This window comes from Giraffa tippelskirchi, chromosome 6 (assembly GCF_054371585.1).
Source record: "Giraffa tippelskirchi isolate mGirTip1 chromosome 6, T2T-mGirTip1v1.2.pri, whole genome shotgun sequence".
NCBI classification, from domain to species: domain Eukaryota; kingdom Metazoa; phylum Chordata; class Mammalia; order Artiodactyla; family Giraffidae; genus Giraffa; species Giraffa tippelskirchi.
Genome location: NC_137280.1, coordinates 100598299 through 100623390, shown reverse-complemented (window position 1 = coordinate 100623390; position 25092 = coordinate 100598299). Strand labels below are relative to the sequence as shown.

The window sequence follows — 25092 nt, the reverse complement described above, 5'->3', positions numbered from 1 at the left end:
CCAGGACATGGAAGCAACCTAGATGTCCATCGGCAGACGAATAGATAAGAAAGCTGTGGTACATATACACAATGAAATATTACTCAGCTATTAAAAAGAATGCATTTGAATCAGTTCTAATGAGGTGGATGAAACTGAAGCCTATTATACAGAGTGAAGTAAGTCAGAAAGAAAAACACCAATGCAGTATATTAACACATATATATGGAATTTAGAAAGATGGTAATGATGACCCTATATGCGAGACAGCAAAAGAGACACATATGTAAAGAACAGACTTTTAGACTCTGTGGGAGAAGGCGAGGGTGGGATGATTTGAGAAGATAGCATTGAAACATGTATATTACCATATGTGAAATCGATCGCCAGTCCAGGTTCGATGCATGAGACAGGGCACTCAGGGCTGGTGTACTGGGACAACCCTGAGGGATGGAATGGGGAGGGAGGTGGGAGGGGGGTTCAGGATGGGGGACACATGAACACCCATGGCTGATTCATGTCAATGTATGGCAAAAACCACTACAATATTTTAAAGTAATTAGACTCCAATGAAAATAAATAAATTAATTTTTTTAAAAAAACAGTTGTCAGGGGTCCCAGAAGTCAATAAAAGGAGAGAAGAAACACAACTTATGACTTCTCAAATTTGGCAAAAGATTTAAATCATCAGATTCAAGAAGCCAAGTAAACTCCAAACAAGAAGTACTTGAAGCCAGAGATATCACAGGAAGAATTACCACAAACACTGACAGCTAAAGACCAAGAAGAAAATGACACAGAGTAACAACCTCTTATTTCTGGGGGAACAGTGATTCTCATGACAGCAGATTTTTCATGACAAACCATGAAAGTCTGCTGATGGCACACCTTTTTGAAATAGTGAAAGAAAGGATTGACAAATAGATGGAGGTGAAATTCAGAATGAATTTCTGATATGACAGAATGCAAGAATGAAGCAACAGTCTCAGATCAATAAAAAAATTATAACTAGAATGACCTGCTTTAAAAGATAAATTTTGCAGATTTTAGGTGAGTATGTTCAAATATATTGTCTTAGAATTTACAAGTAGAAGTCTCTTTCTTTGTTGTTGTTGTTCTTTACTCTTTTTATCGCTGTGGAAACTCTACCCATTCATCAGAACCCTGATTAATTTCCACTTGTAGCCTTCTGGATCATCTCTCACACCACACATGTACCTGGCAGACTTTAGTACTACTTTTCTTATAACTCATTCCGTTTGCTCCCTCTCCTAATCCCTTTGTGGACAAAGATCTTGCTCAATACTTATCTTTGTCCTCCGTGCATAGTGTAATGATTGAGCATCCCAGGTGCTCAGGCTTTATAGAAATGAATTCATGATAGGAAAAATGTATCTTTCCTTGGTTTATAACAAAAGAAAGGCTGAGCTTATCTTGTTTTATTTCTTGGCTGCTAGTGTCTTTCTTATTATATACTGGCCAGAACATAAATCAGATACTTTATATTTTTATTTTGGCAAGACATGTTGTAGGAATAAGACTGGGATACATAATTCTTAAGGAATTATTATGAAAAGTGGTTATTCTTAAAATATTTCTCTTCTCAAGATAGTTTACTGTTTAAGCTTTATTTTAATTAGAATATTATTTGTATAAGAAAATATTTTAATGGTGCTGTTAAACACTATATGAATATTAAAATGTGATGAGCATAATTTTGGGAAACAAAAACCATTTTAACTTAGAAAACTCCCTGAGGTCCTCCTTGTAGTTTTTAAGAGTTCTTACTATAAGTATCTGAAAGTACAGCTTATGCTCACTGTATACTTACACAACATTTTCAGTGAACCATGATACTTGTTAACCATCTATCTGTGCTGTAGTTTTTTTAATATGTCACCTCCTTTAACCTTTTAAGAGTTTTCTATCATAAGAGATTATTACCTCATTTTACATGTAAGAAAGCTAAATTTAATGGTTAATGGTTAGCATGTTTCAGATAGGCCATTGCATGTTTGAAATATTTCACCTAAATTAATTATCATTCCTAAGAAAAATGATTGCTTTCCTAATTTTACTGTTGGGAAAACTGGGGTTTAGAAAACAGAACTTTACCATATCACAGAGCTAAAATTTGAGGCTTGGATTCAAACCCTAGAATATTTGACATAGAGCCTCAATTCTTAAAATTTCATTTTTTGCATTTTGCCTTTTTTATACTTAATGTGGAAAACAGATCATGAAAAATTTATTATTAAATTCCAATCAAGATTTTAGAAAACATCAAATCATCTTTGAGAAAAGTTTTTACCATCTCATTTATTATCAACTGCCTCAGTGTGTAGACCTAAAAAACTGCATTCTTAATGCATCTAGAGTTGGAATCACTTGTCCTTAAGTACACATGTTTTATTTGACAGATTATATCAAAGCAAACAATAAGATTTAAGAGCATCAAATATTTGTGATTATGTTATAATTAAAATTACATTCTTTAAATTTCTCCAGTTTGTAGAATCATTTCTTTACTTGAATAAAAATACTGGCCATACTGAGTAGAAAGCAAGTTTTGAAAAGTAACAAAATGATTAAAATTTGGCAAGGTGAAAAAAGAATGTTATGGTGAAACTGTTTTGAAATTTGATTTGGTTTGTAGTTGTGAATGCATGCTGTCGATGGTTTTACTAGTATACTAAAAAAGCAATTTATACAGCTTTTTAGTAGCATGATATTTTTAGTTTTAATTGTCCCTGTTTAATGCCTTCAGGATATGATTACGTTATAACATTATAAAAATGCGTTAGCCAAAATTCCTGATTTATATGCAATCAGAACACTTCTAAATTTTTCCATCTGTATCCTTAAACTTACTTCACAAGAATCTTTAACTGTGTTTCATCTTACCTATTTTTTAAAGTCATGACAGTTTTTTTAATTTCCAAGACAGGTGAAATCACCAACTTAATTTTATTTGTTTATGAGCAAAGTTATGTATAAAGCCTAAGAACTCTGATTTATCTTTTTTAAAATTAACATAGCAATGAGAATACCAGTTTTCAGCCATGTTTGTGGTTGACTGCACAGTAAAGTTCTCTTTACTGATTTACTAGAGTTAGATGTGTAATCTGCCACATGTGGCTTTTTGAATGTGCCACTAGATTTATATTTTCAGAGTTTCACTGAAATCTAAATTAAGAATTTCAGATGGTATATATTATTAATGACATATTAATGATGTATAAAACTGCAATAATGTACGTTGGAGTTTGGCTTCATTAAAACTCTCTAAGGATTTAAGAGTTTAACTTCTAAAGCTATCCGATAACTCCCTCTTAAATTTTCTGAAGAGAGATGCAAACTGGATGTGAAGTAGAATAAATCTAGAATACAATAGCAGGAGCACAAAACTAGCCTGCAGGCATAAATCTTACTTGTTTTGCCTTCCATACAAAAGTAATCCTTTTCATTACCCTAATGTGGAGAGGAGGCGGGTCAGGTTAATGCTGTGGCTTAATAAACCTTAAGGAAGGGTTGTTGTTGTTGTTCAGTGGATAAATCACATCAGGGTAAAAACAATAAAAGCACCAACAAAATCTGTTTTTAATGTGTACTGTGAAGTTCTCTCCATCTCTCAGAAGGACAGAAGTATTTAGGAATTGGCCACCTCTGCTCACCCTACGTACCACTTTCCCTCTGGACTCCCTTTCTTTCACTTTTTCTAAACATTTACTTAAACCATCTCTCACCTTCTTCTTTCTGCACCATATTAATGTTCCATATAAAAGCTTGCCAAAGATTTCAGAGTAGTATATATACACTGTCCAGTGCACTAGTGCACTGCCTTAGATATCTCCACTGCACCTGAAGGTAACAAAATAAAATGAGGGATTACTTAGTGTCCTATTTTTCCTTCAGAAGTCCATTAAAAATATAATACACACAAACTTTTTTAACATGCATATTCCCAGTTGCAGTTAATGTTGTCTCAGTAGGCAGAACAAAGTCAAAGTTATACTAAATTAAGCAAAGAAAATGTTACATCTAGCTTTCTACAATATATTAAGATTGTATCTTTCACAAGTTCCTACTTGATTCCAAGTCGCTGAAAACATAAACTTGTCAGTTAATATTTTTTCTTGTTTAAATTACTACCTTGTTTTTGCTTTTGTTTGCTTTTAGCTCATATTTGTTTTGCTAGATAATCCCCCAAATTCTCATTTGATTCTTTCCACGTAGCCTGGGTGATATGCTGTAGATCAGAAATTACCATTCTTTCTCTGCCCTTGGAGATCTTTAGGTCTTTGTTGCTTCACAGTGAAGAAAGTCTTAGTTTGCATGGCGACACAACACACCACTGCACTTGGCTCCCAGGAGTGTAGCTGGTGGATTCAGCTCAAGAATATTCAGCTCAGGGCTCTGTAACCTTCCTATTCAGGTCTCTTCACCCGCTTCTCACCTTCCCACCCATCCCACTCCCCACCCCTCCAGCTTCTACTGGAGACACTGCTAAACTTCTAGTGTGTGATCTGTGTGTGTGTGTGTGCATGTGTGCTCAGTCATGTCCAACTATTTGCGACCCCATGGATTGTAGCCCGCCAGGCTCCTCTGTCCCGGGATTTTCCAGGCAAGAATACTGGAGTGGGTTGCCATTTCCTTCTCCAGGGTATTTTCCCAACTCAAGGATCGAACCCTCGCCTCCTGCATCACCTTCATCGGCAAGTGGATTCTTTACCGCTAGTGCCACCTGGGAAGCCCCCTGCATTAAACCACCCACCCCTTGAGAGTGAGAATCAAAGTAGGCTCAGAAGTGATAGTTAAGTCTCTCTCTCTATCTACTCACACCATAATTTCCTTAATTCTCTATTTGAGCCATGCTATATTGACCTGGGATTTCCCAATCCATATCCTCCACAATTCCAATAGAATACCAGTAATCCTAATCCCTTCCAACCTGCCATCAGAGCAGAGCCTTTAGATGACCAGGAAAACATCACCTGTGTAGAAATACAAAAGAGAATTGTGTGTTGGTGTACTTCAAAATTATTATCACTGTACTGTGCAAAACATAGCTTACACATTGGGAATAAATAAATTGATTTCTCAGTATTTTCTTGCCCATGTGACACGTACTGAAGGAGAGATGGTCAATAGTCATGGTAAATAACTAGATTAATTGGTATTAATTTCTTAAAAGATAAAAAGAAAATGAGGCATTAAAAATGAAATAAAATGAAACTTAGAAAAAATAATAGTAGATCTAAGGAAGAGATAGCCTGGGAATGCCAGGGTGGAAAGAAGAGTATTTGTCATTTTAAATGTGGTGATCCAGAAATGCTTTACTGAAAAAGTGTTGTTACAGAATGGCACTTGGGTTTGGTCACTTGTGCGCAGTAAAACCAATCTACTAGCACCAGGTTGTGGTGAAGAAAGTGCAGACGTGGAGTAGGTGCCAGACAAGGAGTTGAAAGCAGCTACTGTGCAAAAACTTCAAACTCACTGATAAGTTGCAGGGAAGCATTTTTAAAGGAAACATGAGGGAGAGGAGTTGCAGCAGATATGATCAGCTTGTACACAATTCTCTGATTTATTGGTGGTGAGGTAATAGGGTGTTGTCAGAGGGCTTAACATTATCAGTCCTCAGGCTCCAGTTGGATTGGGAACTGCATGCTCATGGTCATCATACAGTTAACTTCTTCCATTTGGTAGGGGCTGTAGTATCTGTAGAACAACTCAGGAATGTGCATCAGATACAGTTTCTATATACATCAGGGAGGAACTAAAGATTCTGTGACTGCCATATGGCTGACTTGTTGTTTAAATTGTTATAGCTCTCCTGATGGCAGCTGCTGCTTTTGTCTCTATATGTTCACAACTTTTCAATCATTAATATTTTTTTTGTATATGTTAATCCCAAATTCCTAATGTATCACTCATTAATTCTTGAGCTAGGCTTTTGTAACTCAGGGAAGGCCTGGAAGATTACAGGTTTACTACAAGAGGCAGGTAGAGGACATGCAGGAAGGGTCTCCCCCAGGAAGGCTCCATAGGATTCTGTTTGGTTACAATATTTTAAAAAATTGGTAGCTGATCTAGAAAGAGATCTATGTAGAGAATGTTCCAGACAGGTGAAAAGCCAGTGAAGAAGCCTTGAGGTAAAAACATGCTTGTCTCATTTGAGAAATGACTCCTATCCCTCACCCCAAAAAAGCCAATATAGTTGGGGTACAGTGAGAAAAGGAGGTTATTATAGGAATTTTTTGATTTTGTGTTTTTTCATGTGACAACTTTGGTAAATTGTAAAATTTATTAGCGTACTATATTATGTATTACCTTATTGTCTTTAGGAATTGTAGAGACATTTCCTTATTCATTTTTGATGCTGGTGTATTTGTGTTTGTCTCTCTTTTATTCTTAATCAATTTACTAGGAAAGTTTCCATTTTTGCCAATTTTCTTTTACATTTGTTCTATTTTTCCATGATTTTCCTCTTTATTATTTCCTTCCTTCTGCTTTCTTAAGCTTTGGTACTCTCTTCTTTTCCCATCTCCTGGGAGGAATTTTAACCATTGATTTTTCAGTCTCTTGTTCTTTTCTAATATACACTGTGAATTTTACTAAGCATTGTCATTTCAGTTCACATATTTTTGATGTTTGTTTTTATTATAACTATGTTTAAAGTACTTTCTAATTTCCATTTTAACGTCTTTGACCTGTGGACTGTTTAGAAGTGTATCATCTCATGTCTAGACTGTTTGGGTTTTTTCTGGTTATCTTTTTAGTTCTTTATATTATTTACATCATGACCAGTGAACATACTTTGAATTATTTCCACATTTGAAATGTATTGAGTGTTTTCCAATACTCAGTAAATGGTCAGTTTTATAAATATACCGTGTACACATAAAAAGAATGTGAATTTTGTTGTGTGCAGTGTTATTAGGTCAATTAAGACAGACTTGCTGATTTATTGTTTGGGTTTGTTATGTTCTTAGTGAATTTTTTATGGTTGTTCCATCTGCTGTAAAGAGACACATTAAAGTTTCCCAGTTTAATTGTAGATTTGTCTATTTCTCTTCTTAATTCTATTCATTTCGCTTTATGTATTTTGAGCCTATAAGTTGTGATATATTTGTTGTAGAAATCCTTTTATTATAAAAATAATCCTCTATCTCTCATACGCTTGTGGCTTAAATTCACTTTGCTATAATTTGCACAATTGTAGTATTTATATGATCTCTCCTCTGTTTTGGTTAATTTTTACATATTATACCATTTTCTTTTCTTATACTTTTATCTATGTCCTTATTTTTAAAGTGTATCTCTAGAAAGCAGAGTACAGCTAGGGTTTATTTTTATTATGCAGTTCTATCATCTTAGTTTGAGTTTACTATATTTAGTCTTTTTTATTTAATTAAATTTTTGGTATGAAATGCTATTTATTTTTCACTTTATTTCTTGTCTCTTTACCCTTTCTTTTTTGCTTTTTTATATAAGCAAATCCAATATTTGTATTCCATTTTCTTTATAATTGTGGGTTATATATTATTTTCCTATTCTTTTGAAATTACGCTATGTGTTATGCATGTCTCCTTTTACTATTCTCCTGATACTGCTAGACTTTTGAACACTTAAACTCCATTTATTCCCCCCACTATATTTAGTTCTCTGTGTTTTAAAATTGGAGAACATTAAAATCAGTGTTTTGTATATTTGATATTTATTTACAGTTTATATGTTTATTCTTTATTTTCTCTGCATTTTCATGTTTCATTCTGAGATTTTTTTTCCTTCTTTTTGAAGAAAATTCTTTAACATTTCTTTACACCAATAATTTTTGGTGATTAATTTTTTACTGTATTGAAGTATCATTGGTTTATAACATTACGTCTCATGTATACATTATATAGTATTTCAACCTCTGTATACACTGTATTATGCTCATAACCAAAAGTTTAGTTTCATCTGTCACCATGCATTTGAACCCCTATTTTGCCCTCCCCATTGCCCTTCCACTTTGGTAACCCACTACTCCGTTCTCTGTATCTTTTGGTTTTTATTTGGGTTTGTTTGTTCATTTATTTTGTTTTTGTTTGTTTATATACACATATGAGTAAAGTCATATGGCATTTATCTTTCTTCATCTATTATACTTATTTCACTTAGCCTAATTCCTTCAAGGTCCAAGCAAATTGTCACAAATAACAAGATTGCATCTTTTTTTTTTTTTTATAATTGAGTAGTATTGTGTATATGTAACACATCTCCTTTATCCATTCATCTATTGATGGGTAATTAGGTTATTTCCATATCTTGATTCTTGATGGAAAACAGTATGGATATTCCTCAAAAGATGTAAGAATAGCATTACCAGTTGATCTAGCTATTCCATTTCTGCATATTCATCTGAAAGATGAAAGCACTAATTCAGGAAGATAGATGCATTCCTGTATTTATCACAACATTATCTATAACAATATTTTGATATAATGTACCATTAGAAGGGGTTTCTATCTCTTATTTACAAAAAGATGCATTTGGTTTGTGGTGGCCCAGTGAACGTGGATTTCAGGCTCCATATCTATGTTAAAAATGTCTTTATTTCATCACCATTTATTCTCTAGTTTTCATATGGAAGTGACTTCTCTTTCACAGTGTACCCTTTCTTGGTGATTTTTATTTGTGATTTTATGTTAAATTGAATTTCCTGTGGGAATTTTCTGTTTGCTGAGATGATATCATAGTGATATTTCATTTGTTTTTACTTAACTGACAAGGAATTCTGTAATCCTTGCATGATCCCCAAATTGTAGGATCAATTTGTACATTACATTCATGGCTTAGTATTCTTTTGGCTTTACACTTATGCATGATGATGGCTTGGGTTTTGATTGTTTATGGAGTCTTTTCTAGCATACCCAGAATTTATTTTGAGCCAGAGTTCCTTGTTGCTTCCCTACATATGGATTTTTAAAGTTATATTCAAGTATGTTTCAAAGTTATTAACAGCATCAATTCCAGGCTTTCTGATTTGTATATGGATCTTTGTTCTTTACTCACTAATACCTGTCATGCAGATATTTTGGAACTACACCCATTATTTAATAAGACTTGTGTCTTATATGATACCCAGGTTCTGATAGCATTAACTCATGATCTTATCACTCAAGCCTTGAATTTTTTAAGCTTTGTTCCTGTACTTGGAATTATTTTTACATCAGCCTTAGCTATACGTTAAAACATTTGTATATTGCTTATTATTTGGCATTTCTATGTGTTTTTCACAAAAGAGTCTCATTCTCCCATGATATAAGAACATACAAACAACATTTTAATGTCTAAACAATATTTTGCCTTATTTGACCACAGAGCCTGTTACACTTTTTTATTAAACTAATACTGTTTTTGATTATTATTAGAAGTCACTTTTTTCATAGTATTTGTATAAACTATACTGTTAAGAATGTTACAGATTACTTAAACATTTAAGAGGATCTGGAAGCCTATTCTTGAATACCTTTATAACTATACTGATATTAAACTCTTAATTTATATACTTATAATTTTATATTCTTAGATCATCTTGTCTTTTAATGGAAGAGAGGCAGATAATTTACAAGGTAGTAAGGCAAGTTATTGTTTTAAAATATGTCCAAAGCCCAATTTGAATGTTATCGTGTAAGTGGGTTTTACATTTTCTGGGCACGATTATTAAGTTATTATAAATTTTTTCTTATTTGTGGATGAAGTGCATTTGTTTATTCTACATTATATTTTTTTATTCAAAGCTCTCAATCGAATCACATTTTATATTAGTCTTTCTATGCATTTTCTTTAAAGTACCCTTACTGAGAATATGCCAGATACAGTGCTGATGCAGAGATGTACTACATGGCTTGGGCATTTAAACAGAAGCTTCCCCTCTATCAGTAACATCAATTCCCATAAGAATTTGCTTACCCTTTTCCATAATCAATCCTTTGTTCAGAAATTCCACACCCAACTTTCACTTCTTTCCCTGACTCACCTCTTCCCACTCAGTGATACCACCGACCTGTTTCCCTCTCTAAAATTGTTTCCTGCTTTGAATTGCCCCTACTCAGTGTCTTAAAAAAAATTATCCCATGATATCCTATATATGTCTTTATGTCTCAGTGATAACATTTTTAAATGAGTGTTTGTGTGGCTCATACTCCTGAAGGCAGAGCTCAGTATGTATCTTTGGTCTTTGTCACATACTACATTACATTAGGATGCAAGAAATAGTAGGACACATAGATAAGTAACTTACCTCATAGAGTGCGATCATAAGATGAATAACTTACTAGGATTGTACCAGGAAAGCTAGGATTCTGAACTGAGGTGGTTTCCCTGCTGGTTCAAAGCAACAGTTCTGCAGCTGGAAGACTTACTTTTGGTAGGATACATCCATTTGATCACATAAAAACTCAGGGCACTCAAAACCCAGAGCGATGGGATGAAGAGGGAGGTGGGAGGGGTGTTTGGGCTGGGGGGACACATGTGCACCTGTGGCCGATTGACGTCAATGTATGGCAAAAACCACCATGATACTGTAAAGTAATTAGTCTTCAATTAAAATTAATTTAAGAAAAGAAAAAAAACCCCTATTTTCTAATTAGTCTGTTATTATAACATGCATCCTGTAGAGTTTTAAAGTTTCTGATTATCTTGAAGAGGTGTATCATATCATGTCCAGTGTTTTGTTTTCAGATATGTAATTCTCTTGACTCCTGGGGCATGATTTGATTAATTTTAGCTGAGAAATTAGAAATTGTTTTGGTTTCCTTTGTCTTTTCATAACTTTTTTATATTGAAAAAGTGCTTTAAAAAGGGCCTGTGTTATATCTATCTTTAAATAACAGCTGTGTTAAATCCTTTCCCCTCCTAACCTCTACCCCTTATTATAATAGGAAACATGTGGGTTCTTGAAAGGAACTGAAAAGCAAGGGCTTTTAAACAGAATAATGCAAGTCATTTAAATTAGTCATGGTTACAATTATTCTCCATAACTTTCAAGTCAAAGAAAATCTCCTTGGTGTGCCAAATGTAAGAACAATGAAATTCAAATTTATTAGAAACTTAGTTGAAGATTTTAACTTTACACTTAAGTAAAAGAAGAATAGAAGGAGAGGATCTTTTTTGGTTGTTAAATTACATTCTGATGTAGAAGACATTGTATTAATTACTGTTCAGATTTCATAGACATGAGTATCATTTTCTGTCTTTAATTTTCTCACTGTAAAGCTATTATAAACACATGAACTTGGAAAATGGGAAAAAAGGAAGAAAAATTACCTATAATCACTTCATGTAATATAATTGCTATTAATGATTTAGCATATTTATGTGGTCTTTTTGTTCTATGAAAATGTGGTGATTTGGATTTTTTGACACTTAGTTGTAATCATTCCTCTATCAATATTTGAATTTTATTTCGTAAAATATTCACCATATATTTTAATATGACCACATAGTAGTTACTGATTTCCCATACCTAGTGAAGAATTTAGTGTCCCCAGAGAGGTCATTGTTGATTCTTTCTCACCCGTGTACCACAGGGCTGGTGCTGGGAAGATACCAAAGTTTTACACCTGTTGCATTCCCCCTGGTTCCCACTGCTGCTAAGTCACAATCTCTCCTATCCTCATATAAAAACTCACCATTTGAAGCTGAAACTCTGATCTTTGCCATCATATCCTTCACTGTCACTGTGACTCATTTATCTCCTTGATCCCTGCCCACATTTCCTTTGGATATTGGTTATGTTTCCCACCTTCCTGAGTTAATTGTGATCATGTGCAGTTTCATGTTCATGCTATCAGTCCCTTGAGCACTACTTAATGATTCTTTGACCTCAACCTCTACCTCTGCCCTTTTTTACCCTCATGGCAATACCTAAGTCGTGTCTTGGAATTTCAGCTCTGAAATCTAAAAATCCCTAAATGCCTCTCATATCACAATCTCCAATACTTCTTCGGAAAGTGTCTCTTCTTCTACTTCATTGATGACTCCATTCTCCTGACCGCTGTATTCATTTTTAATGATCAGGCTCCAACCCTTCCTCTTTAGTTATCAAGCACAGAGCTGTTGCAAGTTCTATCTTTTCTCTTACTCGAAGTTTTACTGTAATCTCTTACACCCTGGGATTCTTCCTTTATACCTGATCGACAAAACCTCAGCCCAGATTTCATCCAAACGTTAACCTTCTCTGTGTCAGCCATTAGGTTGTGTACCATTCCACTGGGCATGTTAGTACCACCCCAGGCTCTTGTTCTTCATCCACAGCAGAACCATATACTTTCTGATCCATTTACATTAAGTATTTCCTGACTTCATCAGCTGTCTTTCCTGTTTCTCTCAGTTGCTATTCCAAGCTTCTGTTTCTTTTCCAAAAAGTATTTCCAACTCCCATTCACCTTTGACCCATGCCTCATATAACATTGCCTCTTTTTTTCACTTAGACATACAAAAATGTTAGAAATTAAGCTCCTTTACTTAATAAGCTATATCTATCAAAATTCTGTAGCAATCATCTTCCATTGTGAAACTGTCAACATTCCTCCTAAAGTCAGCAGGGAAAACGAAGAGCTCAATACCACAGATATTTCAACAGTACATTGAAAATCCTGGCCAATGTAGTAATATTACAGAAAAATATGGGAAAGTATATAAGAAAAAGAATAATGGAGAAAATACAGGAATTTAAAAACAAGTGACAATACCATTTTTATTTGGGAACAGTTTATTTGAATGGGTATGGGTATGGGTGAAGATAAAACTTATTGAAGTGATTAAGTTTGGTATGTACTGGTCCATATAGCAAAAGAATATATGACATGACAACACACATTGGCTGAATTTTAATCTACATATGGTGATGAAATTATTTTAGTTGTGAAAAACGTGATGAAATATATGGCCATCCTAAAGGAAATTTTGTACCAAATAGTGGTCATCAGCATACTAATTTAGTTGAGCTTGATTTAGAATTTGTGCAGAACATTTAATCTCAAATCATGTGTTTTTAAAGTCTTAAAATGCTCAAGAGAATTTTGATATCCTCTTAAGAGGGGATACTTTACTTTCATCCTACATCTCTCCTCCCTTCTTTCCACCTCTCTTCTTCCCTTCAGTTAGGACACAAGTTCAGTTACTCCTAAATCTTGATTTACCATCTTTTGTTGTTTTAATAAGACCATGCCTTATCACTCTCAGGGCATCCCTGGTGGCTCAGACAGTAAAGAATCTGCCTGCAATGCAGGAGACCCAGGTTCGATCTCTAGGTCAGGAAGATCCATTGGAGAAGGCAATGGCCACCCACCCTAGTATTCTTGCCTAGAGAATCCCATGGACAGAGGAGCCTGGTAGGCTACAGTCTATGGGTTTGCAAAGAGTCGGACACAACTGAGTGACTAACTTTCACTTTAGCACTGTTAATATTCACACTATGTTTAAGCATTTTTAAAAGTTTTTATTTCACTTATTGTTGAATAGAACTAGTTAAAGAATGTATTTCTCTCCTCTTCCTTCTCTTCTTCCTTCTGCTCATTATTGCCATCATCTTTCCTTCTACTTGATCTTGATTTAATCATAGAGTAATTTCAATTGCCTTAATAAGCCAAATGAAGTAGGGCTTACCATCTATCAATCCATTCATATGTCCATCCACCCATCTATTAATATAGGGAAGCTATTCATCTCTTTGTGGATTTGGAGTGTCTGTAAGATCTATTTTAATTTCTAAATACAATGAGAAAATAACATCTTTATACTTAATCTCTTGACCATTTCTTTCTCTAATTCTGTTTTTTAAATAACGTGTATATACTACATTTTGCCTAACAAATGTATCTTCATTTTTCTGGTAATCCAGTGGATACCAGGCCTTGACATTAGCATGAAGGTTTGAAAGAGTAGTTAAGGATATACTTTGAACTAATCTCCATTTTCAACCCTCCAACAATGCCCCTCCTCAAACCTTGTATATTTTAGTTTTGAGCCTCTCTAGGGTTCTACTGTGCTCATAAACTCCTTCTTTCCTATCATTTGGGCTTTGGCTCCACTAAATCAGTCCGTCTTTCTTCATGAATCTTCTCTCCCCAAAACATGGTCAAGACGATTTATCATTTTATTTAATTATTCCTTACCATTATTCTTCAGGTTTCTGAAGAGAGAAAAAAGTCATAAGCATTCAGCTAACCATCTTTCATTAGCATGCTCTAAATTGTAATCAAAAGCAAAATAAAATCAGCTGGTAGATGGATTCATCCTTGGTAGTCATGTGATCTTTGGCAAATCATTTTACCTGTCCATTAATTTTTTCACAAAATGAGGTTACATGTATTTTAAAAGGAGATGAAAATTAGAGAACACACAAATAATTCAAAAACTATATTCTTATAACAAATATCTTATTACTTGAGAATACAATAAAATATACTCTTGGATGATTATAGTTCCTTGTATTAAATAATATTCATTGAAGTATATGTCTTAATTAGTAAAATAGTATATAAATCTTTGACTAATGAGTATAAGTGATTTCATATACTATCATCTTTACTAATAATTTAAACCAAAAGGTCAAATGTTTTGCTGAAATTTTTGTCTTAAATAATATTTCAGTATCATCTTTATTAGCTAAGAAATTTTTGAAGGAAACACTTTCAGTTTTCCAAGTACCATGGATAGTTTTTAAGTTACATTAGTTAAAATGATATTTCATAAAATAAAATTTCAAAATTTTACTAACTCAGAATATAAGTGTGAGTTCAAGAATCTTCTAAATGTAATTTATTTTAGGGTATTTCTTTGCAATGAGATTTCAAGAATTGAGAAATGCTTACATAATCATTGGTTTTTTATTTACATTTTCTAAATTGTGACTATCTTACATGATGATGAAAAGTGATATTTATAAAATGTATTTTTATGGTATTCCTTGCAGAATTATATAATTGATAAAATGATTCCATCTAAAATATGAAATTTAAAAGACTATTAACAGTTTATTGAGTGACATATATATATGTCATATATATATATTTCTCCTGAAATTATTTATAGGGGCTGGATATCACAGTTTAATAGATATATTTGAGGGGGAAAACTGTCATTTTTCTTTTCTTCTATTAATACCAAACATAAATATTTGCACTTTAATTCTGACATTTGATAATTAATGTTTGTGTTTTCTAGGTATAGCTTACTTGAGTGGAATGTGTAGTGAAAAGAGAAAATGTATTATTGCTGAAGACAATGGCTTAAACCTTGCATTTACAATTGCTCATGAAATGGGCCACAAGTACGTAAAAATCCTGGCTATGCTAATATATTAGCATATAACTTTGTAATCTGAGTTATTGAATTGCCTGCATATCTTTCCATTTTTTTTGTTTCGAGCCTAAGATTTTTAAAATTAGAGAAATGAAGGAGAGAAGATCATTTGCATTTGAAGAATATTTTCTGATTATTTTAACCATTCCTGATATTTTGAATAAAATCTTATTACATTATTAAAATCCTCATCAGAACAGTCATTACATGGCATATGATTCATTTCAATACACATTTCCAAATGATATAAACCTTGCAATAATCATGACACTAAAAAGGTATGCATTATTCAAGCATCCAAGAAAAACACTACATACAAGTAAAAATGCTTTCAACTTCTGATAGTTCCTGTTTGTTATTACCCAGTAGAGAGCAAAAGAATTTATCTGCACAGTTTAGGAGTAATGCATTTGAAAGAGAATTAAACTGGTCTCACAATTCATGTGTAATGAACATTAAGTACGTCTCAGACATAATTCTAAGCACTGTACATAGATTAGCTCACTTAAAACTCATACAAAGCAAGGATTTCATTTTACAGATAATAAAAATAGCAATAATAAGTGGTGGTAGCAACACTTGCATAGTCTTGCTATGTGCCAAACACATTTCTACATGCTTTATATATCCCCACAACTTTCCTGTGAAATAGACTGTTAGAGTACCCATCTTATAAAGAAATCTGAAGTATAGAGGGGTTATTTACTCTCCCAGAATTATGAAAATACTATCTTGGAGGAAAGGTTTGAACTCATATCATCTAACTCAGGTCATACTGTTCTGAATTTCCACATTAAGTTGTCTACTGTCTCTGGATGTTGAATTCCTCATCAATAAAATGAGGATAATACCTGTATTATGAAGTTTTTTGGGGATTCAAATGATGTAAGAAATAGACCGTATTTACAGGAAATCGGGCTTCGCTGGTGGCTCAGATGGTAAAGAATCTGGATTGGGAAGATCCCCTGGAGAAGTGAATGGCAATCCACTCCAGTATTCTTGCCTAGAGAATTCCATGGACAGAAGAGCCTGGCAGGCTACAATCTATGGGGTTGCAAAGAGTTGGGCACAATTGAACAACTAACACTTTCAGACTTTCACTACTTTACAGGAAATACACCATAATAGAATGGTGTGGGTTAGGGAATCAGACCTAATTTTGACTGTAGGCTTCTCTACGTGCTAGCAGTATCAGCAGCACAAATGAAAAGTATTTTAATTGAACTCAGATTTACTGAAGCCCTATTCAGGGAGGTGATCTTTATGGAGGCCTCTTTGGTCAAAGACATATTTGGTTTGGCTGCAGTGTTTCAAAAATTGAATCAGTTGCCAACATTAAAAAGTATACATTTGACATAAAAATTCAAATTTCCAGACCTGGCAGCATTAGACGCACAGTCCCATATGGCAGCCATTCCTTGGAGCTGAGTAGCGTCTGTACCCTTTAGGCTGGGCCCAGCCTCCCCAGCTCATCACAGGCGGCAGCACTCTGCTACCATTCATCCAGCTGACTTTGTTTTCATCATATAGCTGGACTCTGTAGACAGTTGAGTAAACTTGAGTTGGGAGTGGAATTTGATTGGTAAAGGAAAACTTTGATGAAAACTTATATAAGACTTAATGGTTTTTATTTAAAAAAAAAAACCTTTTTTAGTCAAGTAAACTGGAATATATGAAAATGATCAGGTCATAATTATATAGTCCTGTAAATGATCAAATATTGAATGTACCCATAACCTAGTGCAAGAAATGGGACATTGTCAGCAGTGATTGGTTTTCTGATGTCATTGTTTTTAAATGTGTAGAAACACTTTCATTTTCTCTTATGTAGGCTTTCAGTTGTCAGTTGAGTGCTCTAGGATATATAAGGGGTTTGTTGCTTGAAAAAGAAGAAAAGATAAATATACTTTGAAATCATCATCCTTTAGGGAAAGTATACAATACAATGACCTCATTCAGTATTTGATACCAAGAATGATAGGATTTAGATTCTTAATTCCATTACTGATTTTATAATTAAAAGATGTTTCAGTTTAATCATAATAGGAAAAAACCACATGTATCATTTGAATGAAAAATGCTGAGAAATAGTGTTTTCAGGTAAGAAAAAGTTATTATTAAAAACGTTTTAAGATAGGGCAAATTAATCATAAATATAATTCCTATAAATTAAATGCAAGTTTCTGAATACTTAAAATTTTCACTGCAGCCATGCATTAACAATTTGGTAGACAAGCCGATTACCTTTTAATGAAACAGACATTAATGATTTTGTCAAGTACCATGAATACTAGAGGGTTCACTTTAGAAAGAAATTTTACATTATAAAAGTATACATATAAAATTAATCTCTTTGATGTGTGCTATATTCTAAAATGTACGAGAAACAGTAATTAAATGAACAAGCCACAGTACAGGTTGCTTTATTAACATGCAAAAGGTTGGTCAAGAACATATAACTACTTAAAAAACTATATGATATGATTTAAGGAAATGCCACTTCAGCTTTATGTAGTAGAAACATTGGTTTATGAGCAGAAACTCAGGTTGGAATGGCTAAAATGGTAGTAAAATATTATTTTATTTGACTTTTATAGAGCTGCACCCAAAATCAATAGAGATGTGCCAAAGGTATGTGTAATGCTTGATGGATTAATACCAGGACATGTGATATATGTTGAACTACTTAGTTACTAAAAATTCTCCTTACCAGTAAGCAGTGTTTGTCTCAAAAGTATAGGCTAAAAATTTTCTTGATGCTTGAGAGTGGGAGACAATAGCAGTGAGAATAATGGTGACTTTATAAAGAACAAAAGAACAAACAGCAGGAAGTTCATCTGTATAACTTACATCATCATCCACTGTAAAATATAAAACACAATGAAACAAACATGTAGAAAGAAGAAATAAAAAACAATGTTCATGTACACATAGCCGAGAATTTAAGAATGGCAGAATGCTTCCATTTTAACTTGTTAATTCAAGAATATGTTCATGTTCACATACGAAATGTCTCTAAATTGATTTGAAATGGATGTATTTATGTTTGTTGCCTTGAATTTGATTTCTGGAAATTCCCAGAGCAATCCCACATATAGCTGGAAAAGTCAATATGGGCCACCAAGTAATAAAACTGACTCTTGCTGGTAGGGTGAGAAATTTAGTAATTGAAGTGAGCCAAAAAAAAAAAGAAAGAAAATCCTTCTTTTACAATTGCCAAAGAATCTTAAATAATGTCTGCAAAAATGTATTAAATTTTTCCTTTGGGAAGTTACCAATTATAATGTGTAATGTAAGTAATACTTGCAATAATTATAGGTGATATACAAAAGTGTAAGTTCAAATCCATAGCAAGAAAGAGGAAATAACTGATTTATACCAATATTTTATGATTACTTTTCCAAAATTATTTTTCTTTCTAAATGATAGATCAAGGGAGTGTTTATTTTTCTTATAACCAAAAATTTCAACAATAGATTGTTTGATTATTATTTAATGTTTTTATACTTATGGAATACAGATAGGACTTTCATTAATTTACTTTGGTGAAGGCTTACATTTTATTTTTATAAATAAAAATACCTTAGGAAATTGTTCATAATTTTGACAGGGTTTGTTGAATATATACATATACACATGTTAACTATATTTTATGTCTTAAATCATCTCTATCAACACAACTTAAAGCAATAGATTATACTTTGATTTCAAGCTGTAAATTATTATGCATATGTTAACTGGTTATATTACTGTGTGAAGGGAGAGTCCCTGAGACTCTCTGGTTCAATGATTTGCTGGAAGGACTCATAAAATCCAGCCAGGCTGCTTTACTTATAGTGATAGTTTATTACAGTGAAAGGATGTAGATTAAAATCAGCAATGGAAAAAGGCACATAGGGCAGGGTCCAGGAGGTACCTGGCATGGCACATGCTTCCTCTTGTCCTTTTCCAGTGGAGTTGTGTAGACAATGCTAATTCTCTCACTAATACTATCTGAGAACATGTACGTTGTACTGCCAACTAGAGAAGCTAACCTGAGCTTTGGTATCCAGGGTTTTTAGTGGAATTTAGTCATGTAGGCATGGCTGACCACCCATTCCCTACAGAGGTCAAGCTGTTCTAAGTCCCTCACCACAAATCACGCTGTTAGTATTAACTACTAGACATATCTCAGGGCCTCTGTAAACAAAGATACTTTTTTATTAGGCAGGATATTTCAAGGGCTTAGAGTTTGCTCCAAAGAGTAAGACAAGTCCTAGACCTTTTTTAGAATGTGCAGGTTGGAACCCAAACTTGTGGTGTTAACTCTAAACTGCACAATTACACAATATTTTTAAGTTTTAAAATATCATATTTACATTAGGTTGACAAAGGCTATCTAATAAAAATTAAAAGTCTTTTATTATCATATATTGTATCAGATTATTCATATCTAATACAATCTCACAGAAGTCTGGAACTAAGTAGTATTATCATCTTTTTACAGATGAGGAAACCGAAGCTAATAGAAAATAATTTTTCAGAGTTTTTTTGATGTTAAGGGCATTCTTTTTTGATCAGTTATATTGTTAAGAACTTCCTAGTTCTCTTAGTTTCATCGTATCTTTTTAAGTTTTGACCTGCACACTGTTTTTTAATAGTCATATCTCATTTTTTTTTCCTATAGTTTTTTGCAATTGGAAATACTTCCTCATTCTGCAATTAGGAAAACATTTTTGTCTAGTTCTTTTCTATTTTCTTCCCTTCACCCTGTATCTCACTCTTCTTTATTGCCATATAATTTTAGAAAGTCATCTAGAATCTCCATTAGTGTATGTAGTACAATTTTCTACATTAAATTTTATTTTCTCATTAACTGCTCAGTGTGCCATGCTGTACCGTGCTTAGTCACTCAGTCATGTCTGACTCTTTGCAGCCCCATGGACTGCAGCCCACCAGGCCCCTCTGTCCATGATGAGTCTCCAGGCAGGAATACTGGAGTGGATTGCCATGCCCTCCTCCAGGGGGTCTCCCCAACCCAGGGATGGAAACCAGGTCTCCTGTGTTGCAGGCAGATACTTTACCATCTGAACCACCAGGGAAGCCCAAGAAAACTGGAGTGGGTAGTCTATTCCTTTTCCAGGAGATCTTCCCAAACTGCTCAGTAACTGATATTATATTGAAAATGTGGCCTCTGATGAGCTAAGAAGCTATGCCAGAATATAGCACATTTCTGGCTTTGTTGAAAAAGCCTTGAAATTTTTTTTAAAAAGTCAGTTGAACTAAATTGTGTGCTACAGTGATGTAGCTGATTTACACTGTAGCGCACCTTCTGGCAGCCAGTGCCCAGACCACACTTTGAGTAGCCTTGTAACATAACAGCTATGTACTCTGTCAGTCTTGCATAGGAGTCACATATGGTTGCCAGAGAGAGGAATATTTTTATTTTTAGCCTGAAAGGTGGTTTTTATTTGAATTGTTTATCTCTCCCCTCATGTATTTTGGCGGCTTCCCTTGTGGCTCAGTTGGTAAAGAATCTGCTTGCAATGCGGGAGACCTGGGTTTGATCCCTGGGTTGGAAAGATCTCCTGGAGAAGGGAACAGCTACCCACTCCAGTATTCTGGCCTGGAGAATTCCATGAACTGTATAGTCCATGGGGTCACAAAGAGTTGGATATGACTGAGTGACTTTCACCTTCATATATTTTGTACAGTCCTTTTGTACATAAATACTGTGATTGCAATCCATTGCAAATAACAAAAGTATTTTTGTGCAAATATTGAGTGGTGTTTTAGATTTATTATGTAAATTACATATAATTTATATAATATGATTGGACTTCCCTGGTGGCTCAGACAAAAGTGTCTGCCTACAATGCAGGAGACCTGGGATTAATCCCTGGGTCGGGAAGATCCTCTGGAGAAGGAAATGGCAACCCCCACTACAGTACTCTTGCCTGGAAAATCCCATGGATGGAGGAGCCTGGTAGACTACAGTCCATGGGGTTGCTAAGAGTCGGACATGACTGAGAGACTTCACTTACACTTTACATAGTATGATTATATATAAATTATATAATTTTCATAATTTAGTGGTGTTTTAGATTTGTTTGTTATGTAAATGATATATCAAAAATATGAATATATACCATATATGTACCATGTATACATATCACATACTTTTTTCTTTAGGGCCACAAATAATTTAGCCCTCTCTGTGAATTCCAACTAAAAGTAGAATAACTCCTTTTATATCAGGTAAGCTTTTACTGAAACTTAGCCCCAGGTCTTATATTTTATTATAAGATATATAAACTATCAGGGAAATAATAATATCTATAATTAATAGTAACATAACCCTGTGGGTATTTTTCTGACCTTGCTGTATCTGGAGATTTATTGAACAGGAACACTTTACACTGACTTAGCACATTGAGACCAAAGACTTCTACCCTCCTCTCCAAAAGAAGGAAGGCAGTAATATTAGCTTTATTTTAGGGATGGTGACTGCCAAAACTCATACAGCTAATAAGTGCCTGAGTGGATGTTCAAGTCTGTCCAAATCCAGAGCCTGTGTTGTTAACTACTATGCTATGCCAGAGCTGCTGAAGGGCACTTCTAACTCACTCAGCTTATTTCTGGACTGCCTCTTTATTATCTATCGCCAACTTTGTGTCTTCAGCCATACCTCACACTAGGCTCCCTCTCACTCTCAGCACTGCAGCCACAATAGAGTTTTTCCAGTGTTTCTAATGGACCGTGGTTCTTTGTGCTGCGGGACATTGTTACATGCCACACCCTCTGCCTTACAAGGATGGGAACAGCTTTGAGTAATTATCTCCTGCTGATCATAATTCATACATCTTATCAGTAAGCCATTTTCCTGTAGGATGTGTCCTGTAAGTCATCTCTTTATAAATGTACGTTCATTCATCTTTTTTATCGGTTTTAAGCTCCAGGGGATGTAATGAACCATGCATATTTTTTATTATCATGAGATTCCTAATCCATTTGATAGTTCTCAGTACATATTAGGCAATCAGTAAATATATGTTAAATAAGTGAGTAATATAGTAATTATAATAAGGAATAATTGTAATTGTCTTAGTAAATTTTTGCATAGAATGTTAAAAAAATTTATTATAGAAAAGGTGTTGTATGCACACTCATTCTTCAGAGCATTTTCAGCTATTGTATAAAACTTTTAATAAGTTCTTAGTTAAAGTTTTATTAAAATAATATCATGTAATTTCAAATATACCCAAGGTTACATGGAGTGAGACTTTATTCCAGCATGCACATGCAGAAATGATTCACCACACCCTAGAAGTGCTCCCTCCTGAAGTCTTCCTATCACAGTAAGCGGAAGCGCCATCCTTCCAGACACTCAGCCAGACACCATGAAACTGTCCTTGAGCCCTCTCTGTTTCTCACTCTTCACGTTCTCTTCATCAGCTGTTGACCCTACCTTTATAACATATCCAGAATCTGATTGCTTCTCACTGATCTACTACTACCACTCTGGGCCAAGTCATTATCATCTCTCTTCTAGATTATTACAGTGGCTTCCTAAATGATCTTTATTTTTCAGCCTTTGCCTCCCACAGCCTGTTTTCAATTCAGAGTCAGGGAGATTCTTTTGAAACAAAGCAAATTACCTGCCCTCATTGCTCAAAATCTTCCAGTAACTTCCTATCTCACTGGTAAAATCTCCAGTCCTTAAAATAGCCCAGAAGGCCCTAGAATAGCCTCCTTCCCTTCAAGCCTTCCATTGCCCTCCTTACTTACAGAGTTTGAGATGCATCAGCCTCTTTTCTGTAACTCAAACACATGAAGCACAGATCCTCTGCCCTTTGCTTTTCCTTCTGCCTGCAGTATCCTTCTTCAGAACAGTCACATGACTCTCTCCTTTTTTTTTTTTTTTAGTTCTCTGCTCAAGTGTCATAAGGTGAGGCCTTTCTGAATACATTTCTTAAAAGCATAAATATAACCACACCCTCAATTTATCTTCCTCTGCCTACTTTAATTTGCTTCATAAAATGTTTCCAGTTCTAGGCATGTATCTATCTATCTGTATGTATATGTTGAATTCTTGACTCCTTAGTTCAGTATTATATTTCCAACCTCTAGAACAGTAGTACTTGCTTACTTGGCACATAGTATGTACTTAAAAATGTACTTACTTAATAAAGATAAATTTATTAAACTTAATAAATTTATTAAATGTATAGAATATGTAACCTCCTAAATTGTGTAGAACAGCTGAATATATGAATGTACTGATTGTTAGAAATGAATTAAATAATCCACTTGAGGAAATGAATTGTTATATCTAAGTAGTAAGTTGGCATTGATTTTCACATTAAAAATTTACGTTGGGATTAAGATTGTGATTTGGATTGATGGAGGTTGTAAGCACATTGAAATCTCTCTTCCCATTTTAAATACCTGAAAATTCCAAAAAGAAATTTTTTAAATAAATAGTTAAGCTAAAGGGCCAGAAAGACAAATTTTTACATACTAGAGATAGAAGTAATCTTGATATATATAAAAGAGATGGAATTTCTCACTCACAGGAGGCTAAGTCTTAATGCTGGATGGAGGATCTGAGGGTTTAATGTACCCTGGTGAATGGAAGCCAGAGCTTCACAGCCCCTTACATGGCAATGTGTATCTCCAGAGGTGGCAACAGATGGTTTGCTTCAGGATATGGCATGAAAAAGAATCCATCAGGGAGTCTGGGATGAGCCAGATTCTAATGACATAGTTTCAAAGTATAAAGGCAAACATTAACAAAACAGAGAGAGAATTACAATCATAGTGGGAGTTTTTAACATAGCTCTCTGTGACTGATAGATCAAGTGAGCAGAAAGATCTATATAGAAAAAATTTGAACAACTAAAAATTTGGAGCAGATAGAAAACCTACAGTGAATTATTGAAGAATACCTAATCTTTTAAACCTATTGGATAGTTACAAAGAATAACCATATATTGTCTTATTCTGTAAATCTAAACAAATTTCTAAAGATTAATATACAGATGAATTTTTTTTGATCATAGTACAATTAAGTTAAACACCCAGTAACAAAAAGAAAACTAAGACTTTTGCAAGCATACTTTTGAAAAACACATATATCCCAGAAGAAATTAGGGAAACCAGAAAATTTTCAGGTTTAAACAACAGCAAATACACTATTTAGAAAATACAGCTTGCAGATAAAATAGTAAATAGAGGAAAATGAATAGGAAAATGAATAGCTTTAAATATACATAAAAACCTTATGGTGAAATTAATGCCCTAAGTTTTCAAATTAAGTTGTTAGAAAAATAACAAAGTAGAAGAATAGAAAAAAGAAATCACGAAGAGTAGGAACTAATAAAAAAGAAAAATACAATAAATGTGAACAAAGCCAAGATTAGATCTATGAAAATGCAAGTAAAAGTGACAAAAATAGAATTGATAAAGAAAAATTAAAAAAAAAAAGCATAATTCAACAGTACTAGGAATGAGAAAAGGAGGTGTAACACAGATAACAAAGACATTAAAAAGACACTAAGAAAATGCACTGAATACTTTCATGGCAGAAAGTTACAAACTGATGAAGTGGGAAAATTCTAAGAAAATGTAATGGAAGGACATAAAGCACTATAACCATTTAAAAAAACTGAATCAGCAGTTTAGAATCTTTTCAAAGGAAACACGAGTTCAGACATAGTATAGGTTCAAGGAAATTTTAAAAATCTGAATTTTCTAGAATGAAGGAACATCCCCAGAGTC

At 33.9% G+C, this 25092-nt stretch overlaps 1 protein-coding gene across 1 annotated transcript in view; it reads left to right on the top strand.

Moving 5' to 3' along the window:
• The window catches only part of ADAMTS19 (ADAM metallopeptidase with thrombospondin type 1 motif 19), a 256274-nt gene that overhangs the window by 101878 nt on the left and 129304 nt on the right, over positions 1 to 25092 (top strand). Inside the window, exon 8 of the mRNA XM_081501839.1 lies at positions 15196 to 15301. Within this exon, the coding sequence (XP_081357965.1) occupies positions 15196 to 15301 (106 nt within the window). The remainder of the gene's footprint in view (positions 1 to 15195; positions 15302 to 25092) is intronic.